This window comes from Myotis brandtii, unplaced genomic scaffold (genome assembly GCF_000412655.1).
Source record: "Myotis brandtii unplaced genomic scaffold, ASM41265v1 scaffold61, whole genome shotgun sequence".
Lineage (NCBI taxonomy): Eukaryota > Metazoa > Chordata > Mammalia > Chiroptera > Vespertilionidae > Myotis > Myotis brandtii.
In genome coordinates, this window is record NW_005370318.1 from 3,648,858 (window position 1) to 3,658,719 (window position 9,862).

General features: G+C 45.9%; 1 protein-coding gene across 7 annotated transcripts in view; it reads left to right on the forward strand.

The window, feature by feature from the left end:
• Positions 1-2,383, forward strand: part of BCL2L1 (BCL2-like 1) — a 47,866-nt gene extending 45,483 nt beyond the window's left edge. For 5 of the 7 annotated variants that reach the window (XM_014550659.1, XM_014550660.1, XM_014550657.1 and 2 more), the window contains exon 5: positions 706-775. Coding sequence is in view for 1 of the 7 variants with exons in the window: in XM_005879837.2 (XP_005879899.1) it covers positions 706-843 (138 nt within the window). In the remaining 6 variants the exon portion in view is untranslated. Of the gene's footprint in view, positions 1-705 lie in introns of all 7 variants that reach the window. The other 2 variants (XR_001364711.1, XM_005879837.2) reach the window with 2 other exon arrangements.
• The last annotated feature ends 7,479 nt before the right edge of the window (positions 2,384-9,862 follow it).

Here is a 9,862-nt window from a genome sequence, read left to right on the forward strand (position 1 = left end):
TTTCTCTCCCTCCCTCTCTCCATCACAGCAGTGGAAAGCTTATGGCTCCACCCTGCCCTCACTCGGACTCTACTCCAGGCTTCTCTGGGGCTTAGATCACACGTGGTCAGCTCTCGCTCACCCCTGCACCCTCATCTCTCCTATCCCTTCCTGCTGCACTCTGCTCCAGCAATGGCCTCCAGTCATTGCCTGCCCATCTCTTTCCCACCTCAGGTTCTAGAGCAGGGGTCCTCAAACTTTTTAAACAGGGGGCCAGTTCACTGTCCCTCAGACCGTTGGAGGGCCGGACTATAGTTTAAAAAAAAAACTATGAACAAATTCCTATGCACACTGCACATATCTTATTTGTAAAATAAGTAAAAAAACAAAATGGGAACAAATACAATATTTGTATGTGCATGTGGCCCGCGGGCCGTAGTTTGAGGACCCCTGTTCTAGAGTACCATTTCCTAGCTGTCTGACCTGGAACAAAGCTCTTTTCCTACTTCACACTCGCTTTCTCAGCAATAAAATGGGTTGGTCATTTCCAACTGGAGGTCAAGAAGGAGGGCAGTTCTTAACCCTTTATCAGGCCCAGAGTGGGCAAGGATGACAGCAGTTTTTCAAATTAAGGCCATCGCATGAAGATGGCCCCCTTCTCCTGCCCACCCACATTACTGTTTGAGGATTCCAATAGCACCTTTCCTTCTCTCTCTCTCCCTGCAGGACACTTTTGTGGAACTCTACGGGAACAACGCAGCAGCCGAGAGCCGGAAGGGCCAGGAACGCTTCAATCGCTGGTTCCTGACGGGCATGACTGTGGCTGGCGTGGTTCTGCTGGGCTCACTCTTCAGTCGGAAATGACCAGACACTGACCATCCACTCACCCTCCCACGCCTGTCCTTCCCCCACCACATCCCTCCTTTCAGCCACCATTGCCACCAGGAGAACCACTACATACAGCCCATGGCCACCCTACACATCACAGGGTTGGGCCTAGACCTGGTCCCCCACAATTAGTTTTCTAGAATTTACTATGCTTCTGTGAGAGCTGCCTTCCCCCACACCTCAGTTCTCCTGGCCTCAAAACCCACAAAGTTTCCCCAAAATCTGCCCCATGGAGCTGGCAGGCATGTGGGAGTTCATGGCTGATGGCTGGAAGGGCCCTACCTGATTGGTGGGACCTCCTTATCCCTTAGCCTCCCCTAGAATGCTTTCCTGCCAGGGAGCTAGAAAGTTTTCTGACCCTTTTTCCTAGAAAGACTAGATTGCCTTCGTTTTCATGTTTGTGGCCTCAGAATTGATCATTTCTTATCCCCACCCCACCCCACCCTCTAGGACCTGGGCTCCCCTTTCTTTCATTCCCACCCTCCAGTGGCCACTTAGGGGCCAATTCTGACTAATTAGGGATTCAGGCTGCTTGGGATAAAGAAACAAGGACCAGGACCCCCTCCCCAACTCTGGCCTGACCAAAGTCTCCCCTCCCACCCCAGCCCCAATGTCCTCTAGAGGTGTCTGGCTAGAGGCCAGCCTAACCCAGGAGGAGGGGGCTGTACTGCAGGAAGCACCCCATACCAAAGCTTGGGTGTCCCTTGCAGTTTAGCACTACCCCAGCTTCCCTCCCCTTCCCCTCCCCTGGCTCCCATGACCGTGACCGAGGGACCAACTGGGCCCAAGACAGGTGCCCCAGAGCTGTTTATGGCCTCAGCTGCCTCACTTCCTGCAAGGAGATCAGCCTTGTGGCATCTTTGCTTTGGATTGCTGCCCATGGGGTTCAGAGGCCTCGGCCCAGAGGGGAAGGGGAGCTACAGGCCGTAGCTATGGGAGCCCTAGGGTCTTCCCTACCTCAGGCAGGAAGGGCAGGAAGGAGAGCCTGGTGTGCAGGGTGGAAGTAGGGCTGCCTGGAGGGGCCAGTCCTGCCTGGCCAAACCGATATGTGCCCCACCCCCATTCAGCCTAGGCAGCTGGGCTGCCAGGTCAGAATGGCCTGGCCAGGAGCCCTTCAGGCCTCCCTCCCTCCTCTGCTCTACCCACAGCCTGTCTCATCCCTGGGGGTCCCGGCCTAGCAGCCCTGCCCCCCCACCCCCACCCCCTGGGCTCTCTGCTGTACATATTCAAAACTAGTTTTTATTCCTTGTGAAGATATACTATTTTTGTTAAGCGTGTCTGTATTTATGTGTGAGGAGCTGCTGGCTTGCTGTGCGTGTGCACATGGAGAGCTGGTGCCCAGAGATTGAACAGCCTGACGCTCCCTCCCTGCCCTGGTCCGAGGAAGCCAACCGGGGGTCCTGGCTCCTGAGGGGCACCTATCCCTCCCCCAACCCCCACCCCACACTTGTCCCAGCTCTTTGAAATAGTTTGTGTGAAGGTGAAAGTGGAGTAATAAACTGTGTTGATCATTGAGCAAAGGGCCTGAGCTCTTGTGTGTTCTGGGACGGGAAAGAAGGGACTGCTTGCCTGACACAGAGGCCGGAGGAGAGCCGGGTACTGGTGCTGGCTGTGCTGCCCTCCGGGGAGGCCCTTGGACAAGCTGCTTTCTCCCTTGGGCCTGAGTTTCTCCACCTGCATATCGATGGGCTTTTTATTGAGCACTTGCTGTGTGCTGGGCACTGGGGCTGTATGTGAACAGGACAGGCCGTTCCTGCCCCCAGGAGCTGACATTACACAGGCCGGAGGAGAGCTGGGTACTGGTGCTGGCTGTGCTGCCCTCCGGGGAGGCCCTTGGACAAGCTGCTTTCTCCCTTGGGCCTGAGTTTCTCCACCTGCATATCGATGGGCTTTTTATTGAGCACTTGCTGTGTGCTGGGCACTGGGGCTGTATGTGAACAGGACAGGCCGTTCCTGCCCCCAGGAGCTGACATTCTGGTGGGAGAAACAGTCGGATAGCCATAGGCACTGGGGATTCTGTAGTGAACAAAGTCCTGGCCTTTACGGAGCTTTCATTCTAGTCAGGGAGACAGACAGACAGACAAATAGAAAGACAGCTGTTGCAGAGGTGGAAACGACCATGAGGAAGCATGGCCAGACGGACCTAGTGGGGGAAGAGATAAGAAGGGGTCAGACTTGAGGTAACATATTAAAGGTAGATATCACAGGATCAGCTGTTTCAGAGAGAGTTCTAGAGCGTAAGGAGTCGAGGGTGATTGGAGTTTTTGAAATAATGATGCCATGACAGTTACAAAACGAAGCACACATGTGAGGCCAGTACTACCCAAGAGGCTCAGACTGGTTAAACAGCATTTCATTCCGGGCCTGCGCATATCTGGGAGTCAGGGAGTCAGCCTCCCTCGGGGTGACCTAGGGGCCTGAAGACTATACAGGTTAACTAAGGGGGAGCAGGGGTGAGTGGTCCTGATGGAGCAGCAAATGCCCAGATGGAACAGTTTTCTTCGAGCTGAAGGATAGTTGGTGTGTTTGGAGTTGAGAAATGGGGAGAGGGGACTAAACTTGATCCTGAGTGCAGCCAGAGAGGCTGTTAGGGAATGACATGCCCCATAGGGCCCCCAAAGCGCGCTCTGGCTGCTGTGTGAAGAAAGTTCCGGAGGAGGAGCAGAGTCAAAAAGAAGACGTGGTTTGGTTAACGCTCCAGTTCCGAGGATAGGCCAGGTGTGTATCTTGGGTCACCATTCCTGGTCTTTGGGCAAATTACCAACCGCTGTGCCTCAACTTCCCCCTCTATGAAATGGGTATGATGGCAGCACTCCTCTTAGGCGGTGGTGGTCAAGATTGAATGAGGTAACCCCAACAGAGGACTGGATGTTGAAGGGGGCTGCAGGTCATCACTAATGTGGACTGAAGGGTCCCTGGTTCCATTCCGGTCAAGGGCATGGTCAGGACTCGCACAGGAGGCGGCCAATTTGTTTCACAATTGATGCGAGAGAAACGCTAATAGGCGGACTCCCCAGGAGGAGGGAGGAGGTGCACCTCATGAAGTTCCACGTGGCTGAGACCTGAGATCGGTCGGGGAAAGGTCTGGGAAAGCGGGCGGGTGCTCCAGCTGCCGGGCGGGCCTGGAGGCCGGACCTGCCTCCGGCGCTCCGACCCACCCGCTCACAGGAGCGGGCTTGATTGCCCCCTGGTGGCCGGGGAATGCGACCTGAAAAAGCCACTCCCACCCCAAGACGCCTCCCTGCAGGCCTGTCTCCTGCCTGGCCAGCGTTCTCTGGTGTCAGTCCTTCCTGCTCACCTGAAGGACGTCTGCACTTCCAACCCTTGGGTTCCGAATTCAGAGGTTCTCCTGGGGCTCAGGATCACCATTCTTAGTTCAAGACCAAAGCCTCCAGCTTCCCACCCACCTCTACGTCTACGAAGTGTCCCCGGCCCTTAACCTAGCCATTCAAGTCCCCTCCCCAGATTCTTGATATCCTTCCAGAAACTCTTTTCACACACAGGCAAATATATAGATATCAATACAGTTTGATTTTTTTTTTTAACACAAAAGGTAACAGACTGTACCTTGCTTTTTTAAAAATCATCACCCGAGGGTATTTCCCCATTGATTTTTAGAGAGATTGGAAGAGAGAGGGAAAGACAGAGAAATATTGATGTGAGAGAAACAAATCAATTGGCCGCCTCTTAGGCGAATCCTGACCATGCCCTTGACCGGAATCGAACCCTTCAGTCCACAAGCCAATGCTCTATCCACTGAGCCAAACCAGCTAGGGCTATCAATGGTTTTTTTAATATATCTTTTAGCAAGGCAAGGATTGAAAGTTAACTTTGACTTCTTTGCATGCTTCTGAATTCTATAAAAGTTTAAAATAATGATTGTATGCATTTCTGTGCAATTTTTAAAAATTAACAAGTCATGCAGAAAAATCAGGTCTTATATCATGATCAAATTCATTACATAATGTCCTGCTCTGCATTTTTCTCTCTCTACCACCACAGCCTTTGTCATGAGGCAAAAATAACAAGAACTTTTTCTTAATACAAAGAAGATAGAAATTAACTCATATGATCTCTATAAATTTGTCTTCTTTGATTTTTAATAACTATCCATGCACTAATGTTAGAATTTTGGGCATATGGAGTATCAATTCCCTCCTTAATTATTTAAACCATTCCATTTCAGTAGGTTCACACATGAATAAGTAGCTTGAATAATTCCATGAGAAAGAGCCTTATGAATTCTTATGAAATTTAAATGGTTTTACTATAAAGTCAATCTTAAATTGTGGGGAAGCCATTATTAAAACACTAAAGTACTGAAGGCAGGAGTGGGAGGGAAGAAATCAACCAAAGGCCTTGTATGCATATAGGCATAACCCATGGACACAGATAATAGGGTAGTGAAGACCTGGGGCGGGTACAGGGTCGGGCTGGAAGGGGTCAATGGGGGGAAAAGGGACATATGTAATACTTTCAACAATAAAGATTTAATTAAAAAACAACAAAAAAACAAAACACTAAGGTATTGAGAAAATGGACATAAAGTAAGAAAAAGTCGTCTGAAAATAAAGACTATAAACATAATGTAGTGGCCTAGAAAAAAAACTGTGCCCTGTCCTATTACATTGTAAAAATAATAACAATAGCCCTAACCGGTTTGGCTCAGTGGATAGAGCGTCGGCCTGCGGACTCAAGGGTCCCAGGTTCGATTCTGGTCAAGGGCATGTACCTTGGTTGCGGGCACATCCAAAAAATAATAATAATAACAATAAATAAAAATAATGTCAAGGCCTTATTGGCAAACCATGAATGTGGTGGAACACTAATAATAATAACAATAAATAAAAATAATGCCAAGGCCTTATTGGCAAACCATGAATGTGGTGGAACACCCCACTGCAGCTGCTTGGCCCACGCTTTTAGGCACATCAATCTCACCTAGGCTTTGTGCTAAGCCCCCTGGGCCCCTGGAAAACAAACTCCAGTGGCTCCATGGACTTTGTGAAGGGCATGTGGCCTTCCCAGGGCAGTGGCCATGTGCTCTGGGCCGACCACTGCAGTAGTTGTCCAGGAGGGAAGAGCCCAACCTTGGTGGTGCTCAGCTCCTCCTGGTAGAGCAGCTGGGGACAGAGGAGCAACAGGTGCGTGTAGTGGTTAGGAACAAGACTCTGCAACTAGACTGCCTAGGGTAGCTGGGTGCCCTTGGACGGTGGGTTTTTTCTGCCTCAGAGATCCCAGACTTGAAGCTGAAGAAGCTGGAGCTGGCTGTCCAAAAAGCAAATGGGCACAGAAAAGAAAAAACAGCCCATTCTCTCTAGGCAAAGGATTAGGAAAGGAACAACCTAGCAAGACAGAAATTTTTTAGACAATAACAGCTCTACTATGGCCCCATCCACATCAGCAAAGGCCAAGTGGGGAGCCTAGATTTCCAGCTTCATGGGTCAAAGTATTCAACTACCCCACCAATGTAGGGTATTGTGAGAGAAGGCCAAAGCTTTGATCTCTGCTGGCCATTAATGAGCCCTACCCTGCCACACCCTTCCCCACAATGTCAGTAGAAAACACTTTGGGAGCCTGGAATTCCACCCCTACCTGACAATACAAAAGTGGGTAAAGAAACATAAAGGAAGACAAGGTTTCTATGTTTCACTCAAATTAGAAAACTGATGACACCAGTAGACTGTGATAAGTTATATATATGTAATATAACAACTACAGCAACCACTACAAGAGCTATACAGAGACACTAAAAAAAAAACCACTATTGCCCGGGTCAGTGTGGCTCAGTTGGTTGGGCATATTCCCATGCACCAAAGGGTTGTTGGTTCCATTCCTAGTCAAGGCATTTGACTGGGTTGCCTGCTCGATCCCTGATGGGGTGAGTGCAGGAAGCAGCCAATCCATGTTTCATTCTCACATTGATGTTTCTCTCTCTCCCTCTCCCTTCTTCTCTCTTTAAAAATCAATTTAAAAATCTTTATTAAAAAATATAACACTATAGATAATTTGAATTCTAAAAAATAAATATCAAATAACCCTCAGGAAGGCAGAAAAAAAGAAAGACAGTGACATGAATAACAGAGAGAACACACAGAAAACAAACCAAAAAAATTGAGAGCCCAGCCAGTGTGGCTCAGTGGTTGAACCAGGAGGTCACGGTTCAATTCCCAGTCAGGACACATGCCCGGGTTGCAGGCTCAATCTCCAGTGTGGGGCATGCAGGAGGCAGCTGATCAATGATTCTGTCTCATCATTGATGGTTCTATCTCTCTCTCCCTCTCCCTTCCTCTTTGAAATCAATAAAAATATTTTTTTAAATTGGGAAATATGTCTTAACCTATCAATAATTATATTAAGTATAAATCTATAAGAAACTTAATTTAAATATATAGGCAGATTGAAAGAAAAAGGATAAGAAAAGATATATCATGCAATCACCAATCAAAGGAAAGCAGCAAAAACTGATGAAACTAAAAAGAGAAACAGGCAAATCTACAATTAATACCCCTCTCTCAACACTTAATAGGACAGTTAGACAGAAAAATCACCAGCAATATAGAATTCAAGACACCATCAACAAACAGGATCCAATTAACACTTATCAAACACTCAACACATTCTTTCCAAATGCCCACTAAGTGTATACCAAGATGGATCATATTCTGGGCTATAAAAGAAAACTCAATAAATTTAAAAGGATTTAAATCATACAGAGTATGTTCTCTGACCACAGTGGAATCAACCTAGAAATTAATAACAGAAAGATAACGGAAAATCTCCAAACACTAGGAAACTAAACAACACATTTCTAAATAATTCATGGGTCAAAAAGGAAGTCCCAAGGGAAATTTTAAAAAATGCATTGAATTGAATAAAATTAAAATACAACATATCAAATATTGTGGGACATGGTTAAAGCAGTGCTGAGAGGGAACTTTATGCAAGAAATGTGTACATCACAAAAGAATAAAAGCCTTAAGACAATAGCATAAGCTTCCACCTCAAGACCTGGGGGGGGGGGGGGGGGGGGGGAGCAAAAAGTAAGCTCAAAGCAAGCAGAAGGAAGAAGGTTGTAAAGATAAAAACAGAAATCAGTGAAATTTGGAGACATGAAATAATAAAGAACTCTGATTAAGGTAACTGCATAGGTAACTATAAAAGGAGTATTACTGTATTTTCAGTTTGTAACTCTCTTTATTCCCTACATGATTTAAAATACAAATGCATAAAAAATGTTACAAATCTGCCCGGCTGGCATGATTCAATGGTTGAGCATTGACCTATGAACCAGGAGGTCACAGTTCAATTCCCGGTCAGGGCATATGGACAGGTTGTGGGCTCAATCCCCAGTGTGGGGTGTGCAGGAGGCAACTGATCAATGATTCTCTCTCATCATTGTTGTTTCTTATCTCTCTGTCTCTCTCCTTTCATCTCTAAAATCAATAAAAGATATTTAAAAAAATTTTTAAATCTATGTTAATGGGCACACAATGTATGAAGATATAATTTGTGACAAAGATAATACAAAGAGGGAGGTATGAAGCTATATAGCAGTTTTTGTATATTACCGAAGCTAAATTGACATAGATTCAAACTAGATTGTTATAAATTTCAGGTGTTAATTGTAATCCCTATGGTGGCTATTAAGAAAATACCTTTAAGGTATGCACAAAAGGCCCTAACCGGTTTGGCTCAGTGGATAGAGCGTCGGCCTGCGGACTCAAGGGTCCCAGGTTCGATTCCGGTCAAGGGCATGTACCTTGGTTTCGGGCATATCCCCAGTGGGGGGTGTGCAGGAGGCGGCTGATAGATGTTTCTCTCTCATTGATGTTTCTAACTCTCTATCCCTCTCCCTTCCTCTCTGTAAAAAAAAAAAATCAATAAAATATATGTAAAAAAAAGTATGCACAAAAGAAGTGAGAAGAAATAGCAGACTTAAGCAATACTATAAACCAATTAGACCTGACAGACAGATATAGACTGTCCACCACCAGCAGCAGAATACACATTGTTTAGTGCATATGAAATTTTCTCCAACATAGACTGTATGGTAGACTACAAAACAAGTCTCGATAAATGTAAAAGATTGAAATCATGTAATGTATCTTCTTTATCACAATGGAATAAAGCTAGAAATCAATGACAAAAGGAAAACTGGGAAATTCACAAATATGTGGAAATCGAACAACACACTGTTAAATAACCAATTAGTCAATGAAGAAACCACAAAGAAATTAGAAAATTCTTAGAGACAAATGAAAACACAGCATACCAAAACTTATGGGATTCAGTAAAAGCAGTGCTCAGAGGGAACTTTTTAGCAGTAAATACAACGTAGATGGATCAATTACTTGAAAGACACAAGCTACCATATTCACCCAATGTGAAATAGATGATTTAAATAGCCTTATAACAATTAAGGAAATTGAATTTGTAATTTAAAAACTCTCACCCAAAACACTCTCCAGCCCCAGATTATTTCACTGGAGAATTCTACCAAATAGTTAAAGAAGAATTAACACTATGTCTACCCAATCTCTTCCAGAAAATAGAAGAGGAAGGAAGGGAATTACCCTAATATCAAAACTAGACAAAGATTCAGACGAGCCAACTCGATCTTTAGATCCTCATTCCAAGCAAATTCAAATAAACGAAACTTATGAGACAATTAGGGAAATTTGTAAACTGACTGGATATTTGATATTAAGGAAAGATTAAGACTTTTTATGTATATTCATAATATTTTGCTTATATGTATTTAAATAGTCCTTATTGTTTAGAGACACATACTGAAATATTTATAGACTAGTGGCCCAGTGCACGAAATTTGTGCAGTGGGGGGAGGGTGTCCCTCAGCCCAGCCTGCACCCTCTCCAATCTGGGACCCCTTGGGGGATGTCCAACTGCTGGTTTAGGACGAATATATCCTCTCGCAATCTGGGACCACTGGTTCCTAACCGCTCACCTGCCTGTCTGCCTGATTGCCCCTAAC